Source organism: Salvelinus namaycush, chromosome 34 (genome assembly GCF_016432855.1).
Source record: "Salvelinus namaycush isolate Seneca chromosome 34, SaNama_1.0, whole genome shotgun sequence".
Classification (NCBI taxonomy): domain Eukaryota; kingdom Metazoa; phylum Chordata; class Actinopteri; order Salmoniformes; family Salmonidae; genus Salvelinus; species Salvelinus namaycush.
The window spans coordinates 25585653-25603200 of NC_052340.1; the positions used below are offsets into that span (position 1 = coordinate 25585653).

At 42.3% G+C, this 17548-nt stretch overlaps 1 protein-coding gene across 1 annotated transcript in view; it reads right to left on the reverse strand.

Annotated features, from left to right (window-relative positions):
* Positions 1–17548, reverse strand: part of LOC120028461 (kin of IRRE-like protein 3) — a 71665-nt gene that overhangs the window by 19032 nt on the left and 35085 nt on the right. The window contains exon 6 of the mRNA XM_038973671.1: positions 16421–16526. Within this exon, the coding sequence (XP_038829599.1) occupies positions 16421–16526 (106 nt within the window). The remainder of the gene's footprint in view (positions 1–16420; positions 16527–17548) is intronic.

The window sequence follows — 17548 nt, forward strand, 5'->3', positions numbered from 1 at the left end:
GACCTGCTGTTTTCAACTCTTAATGATCGGCTATGAAAAGCCAACTGAGATTTATTCCTGATTATTATTTGACCATGCTTGTCATTTATGAACATTTTGAAAATCTTGGCTCTCTCTAATTTTCTCCTTCTCTCTTTCTTTCTCTCGGAGGACCTGAGCCCTAGGACCATACGTCGGGACTACCGGCCGTGGTGACTCCTTGCTGTCCCCAGTCCGCCTGGCCTTGCTGCTATTCCAGTTTCAACTGTTCTGCCTGCGGTTATGGAACCCCTACCTGTCCCAGACCTGCTGTTTTCAACTCTTAATGATCGGCTATGAAAAGCCAACTGAGATTTATTCCTGATTATTATTTGACCATGCTTGTCATTTATGAACATTTTGAAAATCTTGGCTCTCTCTAATTTTCTCCTTCTCTCTTTCTTTCTCTCGGAGGACCTGGGCCCTAGGACCATGCGTCGGGACTGCCGCCCGTGGTGACTCCTTGCTGTCCCCAGTCCGCCTGGCCTTGCTGCTATTCCAGTTTCAGCTGTTCTGCCTGCGGTTATGGAACCGCCACCTGTCCCAGACCTGTTGTTTTTCAACTCTTAATGATCAGCTATGAAAAGCCAACTGAAAATTATTCATGATTATTATTTGACCATGCTTGTCACTTATGAACATTTTTGAACATCTTGGCATAGTTTTGTTATAATCTCCACCCGGCACAGCCAGAAGAGGACTGGCCACCCCTCATAGCCTGGTTCCTCTCTAGGTTTCTTCCTAGGTTTTGGCCTTTCTAGGGAGTTTTTCCTAGCCACCGTGCTTCTACACCTGCATTACTAGCTGTTTGGGGTTTTAGGCTGGGTTTCTGTACAGCACTTCGAGATATTAGCTGATGTACGAAGGGCTATATAAAATAAAATTGATTGATTGATTGATTGATTGAAGACCGACAACCGCCGAAACATCTATTCTATAACAACATTGCTGAATGTTACTCTGAACTATCCATTCTAACCACGGCAGAGAGAGAGAGGGTGGACAAACTCTCCAATACAAACAAACTTTCCAACAGAGATCACGACGACACACTGAGCGTAAATATATATATTGATTGCAAATATTCCCGAATGAGTGAGCGTTCATGTGCAAAGGATTAGCATTTCAATTGTTATAATTATCAACTTTGTAGTGTCTTTTATCTCAGTCGACCCCCACTTCCCTTTTGTCCACCAAGCCGCGATACCGGTTTATCCCATTAGGGAAACTCCACTATAATTTCCTTGTAACTATATCTACTGTTTGTTTGTTTATGCATTTCTGTGAATTACTTAGTTAGTAAATAAATGATTTAAGACAATTGATGTATGGATGATTCATAGTGAAGACTGGGTTTGTGCAGATAGCCAACAACTTACGATGTTTGGAACGAGACTAATTTGAGGTAAAGAATAATTCATTAATTAGAAGACTAATTGATCAGATATTAAAATATCTGAAAGTTGTATTAGGAAAATTATAACTTTGTAATCTGAATATTTTCCTTGGTGCCCCAACCTTCTAGTTAATTACATTGACATGATTAAGTTAGTTTAATCACGTAATAATAATTACAGAGAATTTATTTGATAAAAATAAGTCTTCAGTTTAATGATGCCAAAAACATGACAGTAGAGTACCCACTGATGATGCCGGCTGACCCGAACTGTATGTTAGTCCCCCCTGACGATGCAGGCTGAAACGTACTGTACGGTAGAGTCCCCCCTGACGATGTCAGCTGACACATACTGTATGCACATAACGGCACCCGACGTTAATCAATTGACACAGGATTGGGCGAAGAACATCCGTTTGTGTTGGAGGCATCTGTCAGAGGGATGTTTTCTCTCAACTGCTGGGTTAATACTTTTCTTATGTCATCGCTTCTGTCTTGCTCAGCACGCCATACTGGATGGCTCCCTGTTGCTGTGGGAGACAGGGACCATTTATTAAAGCGAGCCAAAGCATGAGTGGATGTATGGGGCTTCTTCTCTGGAACATTTACAAGGTATTTTGGGACATACAACTCTATATTCTCCTAAACCTCTCACCTTACCCAGACAGAGATGTGTTTGCATGCTGATATGGGTGAAGATAACCTTTGAACTTCTAGCTGTCACAAAACATGGATTTATTTTCTCACCCAAGAGCACAGGGTGCACTGTGCAGTATTCCAGGGATCGGGAACTTGCAGTATTCCAGGGATAAGGGACTCATTTGTCATCCATGAGTGAAGCCTTGGTCTATGCTTGATAGGAGTAGTATAATTTAAATGAGAATAGACCTCATTCATTCAGCAAGTGAAGTGAAGCACCTTTCTAATTGGCTCCAGTTGATTTTCTCTGCTGCACATTGTGCTGCCGAGGAGACTATGTTTCCACACTGTAGGAGCTAGTTTTTCACTGTGTGAAAAATGAAGTCGCTGAGAGCACTGTCAGGTTAATATGCACAGGGACACCTGTGTTTCCAAAAATATTTTTTTTAGGGCAGATGGGTATGCTTGGCTCATCTGTCTCTTCCTTACGTAATTGATCCAGGAGGAGAATGTGCTGGATTTGGGAAAAGGTATTATTACCGTTGCAGTAAGCTACACACAGCGTTCTGTAGGTATTGTCCCTCAAGAAAACAATTCTGTACACAAAATATATAATAAAAGATAATGATAATGACTATAATAATGATGATGATTGTTTCTAAATCTCACACCACACTGTCTATGAATATTAGACAAGAATTCACTAGACAATGTCAATAAATTCGCTGATGATGGCAGCGATCATCAATGCCCTCTGAATCTCAGTGTCGGATGATGAATGACTCTCCACAGGCTGTGACTGAGAGTGTATGGTCGCTAGAGTACTGGAGGAGTTACAGTGAGTGAAGCACAGAAGTTTGTCCAGCAGGTCTCTCCCAATTGCATTGTAAGGCTGCAAGGGCTGGGAGGTCCACAGTGCAGAGAGAGCAGAGACAGAATGCTAGTACCTGCAGGGAGTGTGAGGCTGCCAGGGCTGTGAGGTCCACAGTGCAGAGAGAGCAGAGACAGAATGCTAGTGCCTGCAGGGAGTGTGAGGCTGCCAGGGCTGTGGGGTCCACAGTGCAGAGAGAGCAGAGACAGAATGCTAGTGTCAGCAGGGAGTGTGAGAGATCGGCTGGTTTGCTGGTCCCCATCCAAGAGAGTCTAAACATAGCCAGCTCTGCATCCATCAGACACCTGTATCTCCTCTGGGAGGGCAGAGTGGCCAGCGAGAACTTACTCAACAGCTCACTTACCACCAGGACCTATTCAGGGATTTAGGTCACACAATGAGGTGCAAGTCAGGTGTATGCCTCAGAGTGTTTGTGTACGTGTGTGTGAGTGTGTGTGTGTGTGTGTGTGTGTGTGTGTGTGTGTGTGTGTGTGTGTGTGTGTGTGTGTGTGTGTGTGTGTGTGTGTGTGTGTGTGTGTGTGTGTGTGTGTGTGTGTGTGTGTGCGTGTGGCAATAACATTGAAATCAGTGTGTATCAGGGAAAGAACAGCCTTGTTCTCTCTCACTGATATGATTAAGGGGATAGCAATGGTAAATTAAATCTAATTAAACAGTTATCTATGTCATTAACATGTCAAATCAATTATTAGTATTATCCGCATGGTTAAGTACACCACGGCACAGATTATGTTGCTCATTTGAAATTTCATAATGTTGAATATATCAAAATACTTATTTCAATGGAAAGTAGAGACTTTCATAACGATGCTTTGATCAAATCGCACCCTGATGTTTCTTGAATGAAATGTGTATATGAAATTAGACAGAAATGTCTCTTTGTCTGACATAATATGACAAAAGGCCCAATATTAGAAGGGAGAACAAAAACATTGTCTATAGTTTCAAAACATTGTGAATGACATTTCAATATACTGTCTGCCATGAGCTAGGGGACATGAGCATAGATGATGTGACTGTCAGTTTGGTGCCTTGCAATTCAAATAAAACCAGGACGTCTGTTTGTCTGGCAATCAAATCACAGCATGGTAGAACATCACTGTTGCGGCTGCCTCGCGTGATGTATTGTTGTCTCTACCTTTTTGCCCTTTGTCCTTACGTCGGTGCCCAATAATGTTATAACATGTATTGTTCTGCTGCCGCCATGTTGTGCTGATGCCATGTTGTATTGCTACCATGTTGTTGTCATGTTGTGTTGCTACCATGCTGTGTTGTCATGTGTTGCTGCCATGCTATGTTGTTGTTTTAGATCTCTCTTTATGTAGTGTTGTGGTGTCTCTTGTCGTGATGTGTGTTTTGTCCTGTATTTTAATTTTTTATCCCAGCCCCTGTCCCTGCAGGAGGCTTTTTGCCTTTTGGTAGGCTGTCATGTAAATAAGAATGTGTTCTTAACTGACTTGCCTAGTTAAATGAAGGTAAAAATATATATATACAGTACCAGTCAAAAGTTTGGACATGCCTACTCATTCAAGGGTTTTTCTTTATTTTGACTATTTTCTACATTGTAGAATAATAGTGAAGACATCAAAACTAAATAACACATATGGAATCATGCAGTAAGCAAAAAAGTGTTAAAATATCTAAATATATTTTATATTTGAGATTCTTCAAAGTAGCCACCCTTTGCCTTGATGACAGCTTGGCACACTCTTGGCATTCTATCAACCAGCTTCATTAGATAGTCACCTGGAATGCATTTCAATTAACAGGTGTGCCTCTTTAAAAGTTAATTTGTGGAATTTCAATCCTTCTTCATGCGTTTGAGCTAATCTGTTGTGTTGTGACAAGGTAGGGGTGGTATACAGAAGATTGCCCTGTTTGGTAAAATACCAAATCCATATTATGGCAAGAACAGCTCAAATAAGAAAAGAGAAACAACAGTCCATCATTACTTTAAGACATGAAGGTCAGTTAATCCGGAAAATTTCAGGGACTTTGGAAGTTTTTTCAAGTGCAGTCACAAAAACCATCAAGCACTATGATGAAACTACCTCTCATGAGGACCGCTACAGGAAAGGTAGACCTAGAGTTACCTCTGCTGCAGAGGATAAGTTCGTTAGAGTTACCAGACTCAGAAATTGCAGCCCAAATAAATGCTCCACAGGGTTCAAGTAACAGACACTTCTCAACATCAACTGTTCAGAGGAGACTGCATGAATCAGGCCTTCTTGGTCAAATTGCTACAAAGAAACCAATACTAAAGGACACCAATAAGAAGAAGAGACTTGCTTGGGCCAAGAAACACGAGCAATGGATATCAGACTGATGAAAATCTGTCCTTTGGTCTGATGAGTCCAAATTTGCGATTTATGGTTCCAACGGCCGTGTCTTTGTGAGATGCTGAGTAGGCGAACGGATGATCTCCGCGTGTGTGGTTCCCACCGTGAAGCATGGAGGAGGAGGTGTGATGGTGTGTGTTTGCTTTGCTGGTGACACTGTCTATGAAATATTTTGAATTCAAGGCACACTTAACCAGCATGGCTACAACAGCATTCTGCAGCGATACACCATCCCATCTGGTTTGCGCTTAGTGGGAATATCATTTGTTTTTCAACAGGACAATGACCCAACACACCTCCAGGCTTTTTTAAGGCTTTTTGACCAAGAATAATGGTGATGTAGTGCTGCATCAGATGACCTGGCCTCCACAATCACCTGACCTCAACCCAATTGAGATGGTTTGGTATGAGTTGGACCGCAGAGTGAAGGAAAAGCATCCAACAAGTGCTCAGCATATTTGGAAACTCATTCAAGACTGTTGGAAAAGCATTCCAGATGAAGCTGGTTGAGAGAATGCCAAGAGTGTGCAAAGCTGTCATCAAGGCAAAGGGTGGCTACTTTGAAGAATATAAAATATATTTTGATTTGTTTAACACTTTTTTGTTTACTACATGATTCCGTATGTGTTATTTCATAGTTTTAATGTCTTCACTATTATTCTAAAATGTAGAAAAAAGTAAAAATATAGAAAAACTCTTGAATGAGTTGGTGTATCTGTCACGTTCCTGACCTGTTTTCTGTTGTTTTTGTATGTGTTTAGTTGGTCAGGGCGTGAGTTGGGGTGGGCATTCTATGTTATGTGTTTCTATGTTGGGTTAAATGTGTTGCCTGATATGGTTCTCAATTACAGGCAGGTGTTTGACGTTTCCTCTGATTGAGAACCATATTAAGGTAGGCTGTTCTCACTGTTTGTTTGTGGGTGATTGTTGCTGTGTCTGTGTTTGTGCACCACACGGTACTGTTTCGTTTTGTTTAGTCTGTTCGTGCGTTCTTCGTTTTATGTTAGTTCGCATGTTCAGGTCTGTTGTCGTCGTTTGTTGTTTTGTAGTTTGTCTTGTATTTTCGTATTCGTTATTATAATTAAATTCATTATGTATTCATCACCCGCTGCGCCTTGGTCCACTCATTGTCCTCAAGACGATCGTTACAGTATCCAATCTTTTGACTGGTACTGTATATATATTTTTAAAACATTACTGGCATTAGTGGCATGGCACCAGTCAAGATATTGTGTACAGCCAAAGTGTTTATGCCAGTAGTGCAGACAAGATGGATTTAATTTGCTTTGCCTGTTGCTTTGTTGTTTTTTTCTCTCTCGCTGTCCTCCTCGTCGACTGGATGCACTGGGTGGCACAAAGCCAGTCACAGGGGAAAACAAACAGTGGCGGTGCCCACAGACAACGTGACGGAAAATGCCCTGATGTAAAACTTCTTCATTAGCCACCTCAGAGACACAGACGAGGAAAAGGTAGATGATAGAACTGACAAAAAAATCTAGAAACTAGCAACAACATCATAATTGTTAAACTGGGGAGAGAATTGGTGATGGTGTTTGCTGGGTGTGGAGAGGGATGTGTTTGTTGTCGCGTGGTAGAATGCGCAGACGAGGGACCTGAAACTCCTCTTCTGTCATGTCCCTCTCTGGAGCTCCTCTGCTTTGAGTAGTGAAAAAAAAGCTTTGTATATTTATCACCATGGCGTTGAATATGATGTATTGTGGTTGCCCCTCCTGCTTCCATTAGGTAATGAAGATTCCATAACAGCTCTATTGTTTTACGATTCCTCTATTCACACCAACACACTCAGATCAAAGCACAAACTTACTTCCAACAGTACTTCCCTCCATATCTAGAATATGCAGAGTCGCCAGAAAACATTAACATCCGGTTTTCAGAGATACAGTATTGAGGACAGAGGGCGCTGTTTTCACTTTGGGGGAAAATTGTGCCCAATTTAAACGGCCTCGTACTCAATTCTTGCTCGTACAATATGCATATTATTATTACTATTGGATAGAAAACACTCTCTAGTTTCTAAAACCGTTTGAATTATATCTGTGAGTAAAACAGAACTCCTTTTGCAGCAAACTTCCTGACAGGAAGTGGAAAATCTGAAATCGATGCACTGTTCTAGGGCCTGCCTATTAATGTCCTTGATATTTATTAGAATACATGCACTTCATACGTCTTCCACTAGATGTCGACAAGCAGTGAGAGAAGAAATGGAGTGTGTAACTTGATCTGGGGTCGAATAATAGCTCTCGGCATGACGTGTCACCAGTTTCCTGTTTTCTGGAGAGCGCGTGAAGGGACCTTGATTTGCCTTCTGATAAGCTGTCGTTATGGACGACTAATATCTCCGGCTTTGATTTTATTTGATACATGTGACAATATCATCGTAAAGTATGTTTTTTCAATATAGTTTTATTAGATTATTGAAATTTATTCGGGACGTTAGGCGTGTTGCGTTGTGTGCCTTTGTTCAGGAAGGAGAGCTTAGCGCCACTTTGCTAGCTTTCCGTGCTAATTGACTGGAGAAGAGGACATTCTAAATCCAAACAACGATTGTTCCCGACAAAGGACCCCTTGTACAACATTCTGATGAAAGATCATCAAAAGTAGGACCCATTTTATGATGCTATTTCATATATCTGTCGAACATGTGAAATAGTCGTTTGCGCCCAGAGTTTGGGCACTCTCTCGCTATACCTAAGCTGGATGTCGTAATGAAGTTATTTTTAGAATTCTAACACGGCGATTGCATTAAGAACTAGTGTAGCTATCATTTCCTATACAACATGTATTTTCTAGTAACGTTTATGAATAGTTATTTGGTCAGAATAGTTGGAGTGTCATAAAAATATCCGCACATTCTGGGAAAAATATGCTACGTTAGCACAATGTATAACCACTGATTTCAGCTCTAAATATGCACATTTTCGAACAAAACATAAGTGTATGTATAACCTGATGTTATAGGACTGTCATCTGATGAAGGTTTATGAAGGTTAGTGAAAATTAATATATTTTGCTGGTTTATTCCCTATCGCTAACGTGCCTATTGCTATCGCTAACGTGCCTTGATGAATGACTGCGGTAGTGTGGTAGGCTATTGTAGTAAGCTAATATAATGCTATATTGTGTTTTCACTGTAAAACACTTAAAAAATCTGAAATATTGGCTGGATTCACAAGATGTTTGTCTTTAACTTCTTATGGCTGCAGCCCGGCGTCGGTACACTTATGACAACAGCCAGCTCAAGTGCAGGGCGCGAAATTCTAAAGATATTTTTTTTAAGTCCAATACAGCATATGAAAGGTACACATCTTGTGAATCCAGCCAACATGTCCGATTTTTAAAATGTTTTACAGCGAAAACACCACGTATATTTATGTTAGCTCACCACCAAATACAAAAAAGGACAGACATTTTTCACAGCACAGGTAGCATGCACAAAGCCAACCTAACTAACCAAGAACCAACCAAACTAACCAACAAACAACTTCATCAGATGACAGTCTTATAACATGTTATTCAATAAATCTATGTTTTGTTCGAAAAATTTGCATATTTCAGGTATAAATCATAGTTTACATTGCAGCTACAATCAGAAATTGCACCGAAAGCAGACAGAATAATTACAGACACCAACGTCAAATACCTAATTACTCATCATAAAACATTTCTGAAAAATACATAGTGTACAGCAAATGAAAGACAGGCATCTTGTGATTCCAGCCAATATTTCCGATTTATTAAGTGTTTTACAGCGAAAACACAATATAGCGTTATATTAGCTTACCACAATAGCCAGAAAGACAAGCCAAAAGTTAGCGAAAAGTTAGCGTAGCAAAAGTTAGCGATCGTAACAAACCAGTAAAATATATATATTTTTTGACTAACCTTGATATTCTTCATCAGATGACAGTCCTATAACATCAGGTTATACATACACTTATGTTTTGTTCGAAAATTTGCATATTTAGAGCTGAAATCAGTGGTTACACATTGTGCTAACTTAGCTCCTTTTTCCCACAACATCCGGATATTTTTCTGACACTTTTTATGACACACATATTCTGACCAAATAGCTATTCATAAACATAACTAAAAAATACATGTTGTATAGGAAATGATAGATCCATTAGTTCTTAATGAAATCGCAGTGTTAGAATTCTAAAAATAACTTCATTACGATATGCAGCTTCGGTATAGCTAGAGTACCCAAACGTTGGGCGTCGGCGACTAGTTCACATGTACGACAGATATATGAAATAGCATCATAAAATGTTTCTTACTTTTGCTGATCTTTCATCAGAATGTTGGACAAGGTGTCCTTTGTCAAGAACAATCGTTGTTTGGATTTAGAACGTCCATTATCCCTCTCGATTCAGCAAGCACACTAGCCAGGTGGCACGACGCTCTCCATGTCAACAAACGGAAGAGAACGGAATACGGCAAAACTCCCGAAAAAATTTCAATAATCTGATGAAACTATATTGAAAAAACATACTTTACGATGATATGGTCACATGTATCAAAAAATCAAAGCCGGAGATATTAGTCGCCTATAACGGAAGCTAAACAGAAGGCAAATCCATGTATCTCTTCGCGCCTTCCTGAAAACAGGAAATGAAGGACACGTCATTCCATGAGCTGTAATTCGAGTCCAGATCAAGTTACACAGTCCATTTCTTCTCTCACTCCTTGTCGACATCTAGTGGAAGACGTATGAAGTGCATCTAAACTAATAAATGACAAGGGCTTTAATAGGCAGCCCCTGGAACAGAGCCTCAATTTCAGACTTTCCACTTCCTGTCAGGAAGTTTGCTGCAGAATGAATTCTGTTTCACTCACAGATATAATTCAAACGGTTTTAGAAACTAGAGAGTGTTTTCTATCCAATAGTAATAATAATATGCATATTGTACGAGCAAGAATTGAGTACGAGGCCGTTTGAAATGGGCACCTTTTATCTGGCTACTCAATACTCCCCCTGCAGCCCAAACAGGTTAATTTGCTGTACACCATCGATTTTTCAGAAATGTTTTATGATGAGTATTTAGGTATTTGACGTTGGTGTCTGTAATTACTCTGGCTGCTTCGGTTCTATTTCTGACGGTAGCTGTGATGGTAGCTGCAATGTAAAACTGATTTATACCTCAAATATGCACATTTTTCGAACAAAACATAGATTTATTGTATAACATGTTATAAGACTGTCATCTGATGAAGTTGTTTCTTGGTTAGTTTGGTTGGTTCTTGGTTAGTTAGGTTGGCTTTGTGCATGCTACCTGTGCTGTGAAAAATGTCTGTCCTTTTTTGTATTTGGTGGTGAGCTAACATAAATATATGTGGTGTTTTCGCTGTAAAACATTTTAAAAATCGGACATGTTGACTGGATTCACAAGATGTGTATCTTTCATTTGCTGTATTGGACTTGTTAATGTGTGAAAGTTAAATATTTCTAAAAAATATCTTTTGAATTTTGCGCTCTGCCTTTTCAGTGGAATGTGGAAGGAGTTCCGCTAGCGGAACGCCAGAGCCAGACAGGTTAAACCTAACTTCCATTTCCCTGAAAAATATAAATGGGAACTCCGCTCAGGCGTCTTTCTATGCCTGCTACGTTAGTCACTCCCTATACTCTACTCAGCACTATCCCTGAGACACATGTTCTCCCCCCAGGAGTTAGAGTTCTGGCTCTGCCTGAGAGATATCTGTCTCAGGGATAGTGCATTCCATTCGCTTTTGTAAGCAAGATTCCTAGACCGGCCAATCACAGCAGATCATAGAGAATAGAAATCACCATGTCATTGACTCCTCCTCTGCTACCTTGGCTCTGTCTGTGTGAAAGTGCTTATTGAAGTGGAGAATGGGATGGCAGAGTGGCGGGCTGGGGAGATTGGCAGAGAGGCCATCACTCTAAGGCCTGCCCTGTCCTTGTTCCATATCTGATCTCCAGAGACAGGGTGTATTAGAGCTGACTAACGGCCACACCACACCGCTAGCTCCCTGCTCTGCACTGCTGTAACTCTCTCTGGGGGACAAGGGGGGTTCTCCTCAGTCAACTCCCCAATGGAGAGCTCTCCCTGGGAGACCGAAACAGTCCAACACTCCCCCATGTGGACTGAGGCAGAGTAGAGATAAAATAATATATTGTTCTTTATGAGAACATGTGCTAAAATGAATCAGAAATGAATCTGCACTGTTGCATATTAGAAAAAGGTTATATATTTCACAGTCCTGTGAACAGAAGTGAAGTGTGTGTTCAGATGCAAATGACTCAACTCAAAGTGGTATTGGATCCTAACACTAGTGAAACCCTTCTAGAGAGTGCCTATTTCAGCCTGAAGTTCTACCCCTCTCCTTCTTTCAATCCATTCTCCCATGGTTTCCCATGCCAAAGGAAAAGTCATCTCAATGTAGACATGTCAGCGGAACATTGATCTGGGTCCCACTACAATAGACTGATTTCCACAGTGATGGTAGCAGAAGACCTGCATTTGTGTATAGCTGTACAGTCAAACACAAGTCTTGTTTGCTTTGATATCTGTTTTTTTAAAGGCCAGAATCCATCAAATGAATGTCTCTGTTTTGCCACCTGTGAGTGTGTTGTAGATCCATTTCATTTCCCAATACAGCTTCAGACTCAGTGTCGGCCAGGTAATTCCCTTCGCTATTGATTTTGTTCCACTTATTCTTCCCTTGGTTTTAAAACCCACACAGAAAAGCATGTCTTGACAAATCACCTTGGCATTACACCTCTTCAAGGACTAAGTGAGATTTCATGAGAGTAAATAACTTCTATTTCATGTTTCTTGTGAGAATTGAAAAACTCAGTGCTCCAAATCAAGTCTCTCAATGTGTGCTTGCAGTTGACAGGCAGAATCCAAAAAGGATTGCGAAAAAGAATAAGACATGGGTTCAGCGTAGGTTCAGAAGATCAACCCACTCCTTCCACACAAATGTCCACTAGCACACCTTCAGTACTTTGACTCACATGTCGCCCTTTTAACATGAGACCGTGTAACCTTGACAACCTCATCAGCTACAACACAATACCAGCTGTTCTCCCACTCACCGTAGTGTATCTATTTTCAGGGTATATAGACAACATTACCTCAAAACAAAAGCCATGCAAGTCAATGCATTCATTAGCCTCTAAGTACATGACTGGGAAGTCATTTCAACAGACATTTGTCATTACATTTTCCTCGGTATAGCTCTCTGTGAATATGTTCCAAATCGACGAGAGGTTTAATAGTGTCATGGCATCATAAGAATTCTCTGACAGTGGTTAATACCATCAACACTGAGGTGTTGCTATAAGCAACATCTATCAGAGAGGACCTTTGTATATCATATGAAGTTTGTTTCAGTGTTTTTCTTTCTCATTTCGGGTCATTGCATAATGCAGGATGTCTGCCCCACAAATAATTTGCTATGATACATTTCTCATTTAGAGACTACTAATGGAGTTTAGAGTAAATTTCCAGACAGCATGTTCAAAGTCTTCTCAAGGAACCAAGTTCAGAGTGAAAATAATCTGATATAGACACTCATGAGAGAGGGTGGAGACAGACAGACAGATAATAGTTGTGCATGTACAGTATAAGAAGAGTTGAAGTCGGAAGTTTACATACACTTAGGTTGGAGTCATTAAAACTTGTTTTACAACCACTCCACAAATGTCTTGTTAACAAACTATAGTTTTGGCAAGTCGGTTAGGAGATCTACTTTGCGCATGACACAAGTAATTTTCCAACAATTGTTTACAGACAGATTATTACACTTATAACTCACTGTATCACAATTCCAGTGGGTCAGAAGTTTACATACACTAAATTGACTGTGCCTTGACAGCTTTCAAAATTCCAGAAAACAATGTCTTGGCTTTAGAAGCTTCTGATTCAACCTTGGGAGCAATTTCCGTACACCTGAAGGTACCACGTTCATCTGTACAAACAATAGTAGGCAAGTATAAACACCATGGGACCACGCAGCCGTCATACCGCTCAGGAAGGAGACGCTTTCTGTCTACTTGAGATGAACGTACTTTGGTGCGAAAAGTGCAAATCAATCCCAGAACAACAGCAAAGGACCTTGTGAAGATGCTGGAGGAAACAGGTACAAAAGTATCTATATCCACAGTTTAACAAGTCCTATATCGACATAGGCCGCTCAGCAAGGAAGAAGCCACTGCTCCAAAACCGCCATAAAAAAGCCAGACTACGGTTTGCAACTGCACATGGGGACAAAGATCGTACTTTTTGGAGCAATGTCCTCTGGTCTGATGAAACAAACATAGAACTGTTTGGCCATAATGACCATTATTATGTTTGGAGGAAAAATGGGGAGGCTTGCAAGCCGAAGAACACAATCACACTTCCAAAGTTGTGGCAAAATGGCTTAAGGACAACAAAGTCAAGGTATTGCAGTGGCCATCACAAAGCCCTGACCTCAATCCTATAGAAAATATGTGGGCAGAACTGAAAAAGCAAGGATGCCTACAAACCTGACTCAGTTACACCAGCTCTGTCAGGAGGAATGGGCCAAAATTCACCCAAATTATTGTGGGAAGCTTGTGGAAGGCTACCCGAAACGTTTGTCCCAAGTTAAACAATTTAAAGGCAATTCTACCAAATTCTAATTGAGTGTATGTAAACTTCTGACCCACTGGGAATGTGATGAAAGAAATTAAAGCTGAAATAAATCATTCTCTCTACTACTAATATTCTGACTGTCACAGCCATTGGAAAAAGAGGACCAAGGTGCAGCGTGGTGAGGGTACATACTTTAATAGTAGATGTCGCCAACAAAACAAACAATACCACGCTGTGTGCCCTAAACAAAGGGCTATGTGCCCTAAACAAAGTTAACTTCCCGTAAACACAGGTGGAAAAAAGAGCTACCTAAGTATGGTTCTCAATCAGAGACAACGATAGACAGCTGTCCCTGATTGAGAACCATACCCGGCCAAAACATAGAAATAGAAAATCATAGAAACACAAAACATAGAATGCTCAACCCCAACTCACGCCCTGACCAAACCAAAATAGAGACATAAAAAAGGATCTCTAAGATCAGGGCGTGACAGTAAAAGGTGCGGACTCCGGCCGCAAAACCTAAACCTATAGGGGAGGGTCTGGGTGGGCATCTATCCGCGGCGCCGGCTCAGGTGCGGGACGCAGACCCCGCTCCACCGCAGGCTCACCCCACTTTGGTGGCACCTCTGGTGCGGGGACCCTCGTTGCGGGCCCCGGACTGGGGACCCTCGTTGCGGGCCCCGGACTGGGCACCCTCGTTGCGAGCCCCGGACTGGGCACCCTCGTTGCGGGCCCCGGACTGGACACCCTCGTTGCGGACTGGACACCCTCGTTGCGGGCCCCGAACTGGGAACCCTCGTTGCGGGCCCCGAACTGGGAACCCTCGTTGCGGGCTCCGGACTGGAGGCCGTCGCTGGAGGCTCCGGACTGGAGACCGTCGCTGGAGGCTCCGGACTGGGGACCGTCGCTGGAGACTCCGGACTGGCCCGTGGAGCAGGCACCGGACTCACCAGCCTGGGGAGACCTGCTGGAGGCCTGGTCTGTGGAGGAGGCACAGGATGAACCAGGCTGGGGAGACTTACTGGAGGCCTGGTCCTTGGAGGAGGCACAGGATGAACCAGGCTGTGGGGGAGCACTGGAGATCTGGTGCGTAGCCTTGGCACCACTCCTCCAGGCTGAATGCCCACTCTAGCCTGGCACCTCCAGAGCGCAGGCACAGGTCGAACCGGGCTGTAGGGGAGCACTGGAGCTCTGGTGCTTAGCACTTGCACCGCTCCTGTCACGCCCTGGCCTTAGTTATCTTTGTTTTCTTTATTATTTTAGTTAGGTCAGGGTGTGACATGGGGGATGTTTGTGTGTTTTTGTCTTGTCTAGGGTGTTTTTATTGTCTAGGGGGTGTTTGTAGAGTTCATGGGGTTGTGTTCATTGTAGGTGTTTATGTAAGTCTATGGTTGCCTAGATTGGTTCTCAATTAGAGACAGCTGTCTATCGTTGTCTCTGATTGGGAGCCATATTTAGGCAGCCATAGTCATTAGGTAGGTTGTGGGTGATTGTCTATGTGTAAGTTGCCAGTGTCTGCACTTATTTGTTTTGTATAGCTTCACGGTCGTCGGTTTGTTGTTTTGGTTCAGTGTTCTTCAGTACGTCGCTTAAATAAATAGATTATGCATTTACTTCACGCTGCGCCTTGGTCCTCTTCTCTTTCACGTTACGACGATCGTGACAGCTCCTCTTGGCTGCATGCCCACTTTAGCCCGGCACGTGCGGGGAGCTGGAACAGGCCGCACTGGGTTCTCCTGGCAAACTGGGGAAACCGTGCGTAGAGCCAGCGCAGGACTCACCGGGCTGTGGAGGCGCACTGGAGGTCTGGAGCGCCAAGCTGGCACAAGACGTGCAGGGCTGGGGAGGCGCACAGGAGGCTTAGTGTGTGGGGCTGGCACAGTCTTCACCAGACGGCTAGCACGCACCTCAGGACGAGTATGGAGAGCTGACTCAGGTGACATCAAACCGAGGACACGCTCCGTAGGGCGAATGTCGTGCCTCATGCACCAACACAGCAGCTCTCTCAAAGCTCTCTCCTCCAATCTCCCCATCAACTCCTTCACTGTCTCTGCTTCACTACCTTCGCTCCCCTCCATGTTCACCCTGACTGGCTCTGGTTCCATCCTCGGCTCCACCGACCGTCGCGTGTGCCCCCCCCAAAAAATGTTTGGGGCTGCCTCTCCTGGCCACGCTGCTTGGTCCTTTGTTGGTGGGAAGTTCTGTCACGGCCGTTGGAAAAAGAGGACCAAGGTGCAGCGTGGTGAGCGTACATACTTTTAATAGTAGATGTCGCCAACAAAACAATAAACAATACCAAAACAAACCGTGAAGCTCAAAGGCTATGTGCCCTAAACAAAGTTAACTTCCCACAAACACAGGTGGAAAAAAGAGCTACCTAAGTATGGTTCTCAATCAGAGACAACGATAGACAGCTGTCCCTGATTGAGAACCATACCCGGCCAAAACATTTCATGAATTGTGAAAAACTGAGTTTAAATGTATTTGGCTAAGGTGTATGTAAACTTCCAACTTCAACTGTAGGTCATCTCACCTGTACAGTGTGACGGGTGGGTTAGCCTTGGCTGAGCAGTGGAACTTGACCAGGTTTCCTTCCAGAATGGGCTGAGGCTCCACTGACAGATTGACAAGTGGTAAATCTGAATGGACACACACCAGAGACAGACAACCAATTAGAAAAGACCCCCGTAACAGCCTTACAGTAATCTAGGCCGGTTGCAGAAACTTGCTTGCCATTTTAATTTAACATAGACCAGCATATTTCCCCTACAGTAACTTGTGTTGTGATATATTTTCACAGGTATTAAAATACACTACCTATACTTTTTTTCTTCTTCATTAGACATTAAAGAGCAGAAAAACACAGGAAATCAAAGCAAATAGTGCAACTCTTGATAATGAGTTTTTCAGTAATTGGCGATTTGAAAATAAGGATTAATAGAAACAGTGATTTGCCTGCTAAGCACTCCATTATAATTACAAAAAATGAATAAACACTGAGACACAATTAAAACTGCTCTTAAAATAGCAAATACATAGATTATGTTAATCCAATAAACAGCAATTACATGTATCTAAATGACAAAGGTATAGCATTCTTTTTGAAGATACGTTTTAATCGCTTTTCATCTCTGAAGGCAAATGGTTAATCCTCCACTTTGGTCCTCCTTTATGTTCAGATTAAACATTTCAAATAAGGCAAGCTATTTTTCAATGAAGTCCAGCATTGATGAAAGGGCCATTGGTATAGCCAGTAAAGTATGTAAAGGGTTTGGAGGGACAAAAAGCCTCATCAAACACTGGCAGTCTGAGTGATAAAAAAACAATGGTCTTTCAGTATAAGCCCCATCTCTGAACATCATGGGGCGACTCAAAGGTTGTCTGATATCACTAATGGAACACGGCAGCAACGAGCATGGCCTCTCTTGCAATTCTCTACGTCCGCTGCTTCATTCCAAATGGACTACTGCCTTTTAACGTCTACTGTGGCAACTGTCCAAGCCGTGTGGCCGTGTCCATATCTAGCTTATGTAGATTGCTTTTAATTCAATCAAGTCCTTGATTCAACTTTGCTTGATGAAATCTAACTCTGCTGGGAAAGAGGTTGGCATGGAAGCTAGAGGGAAGCTTTCTCTGAGTGCATATCCATAAATTATATGAC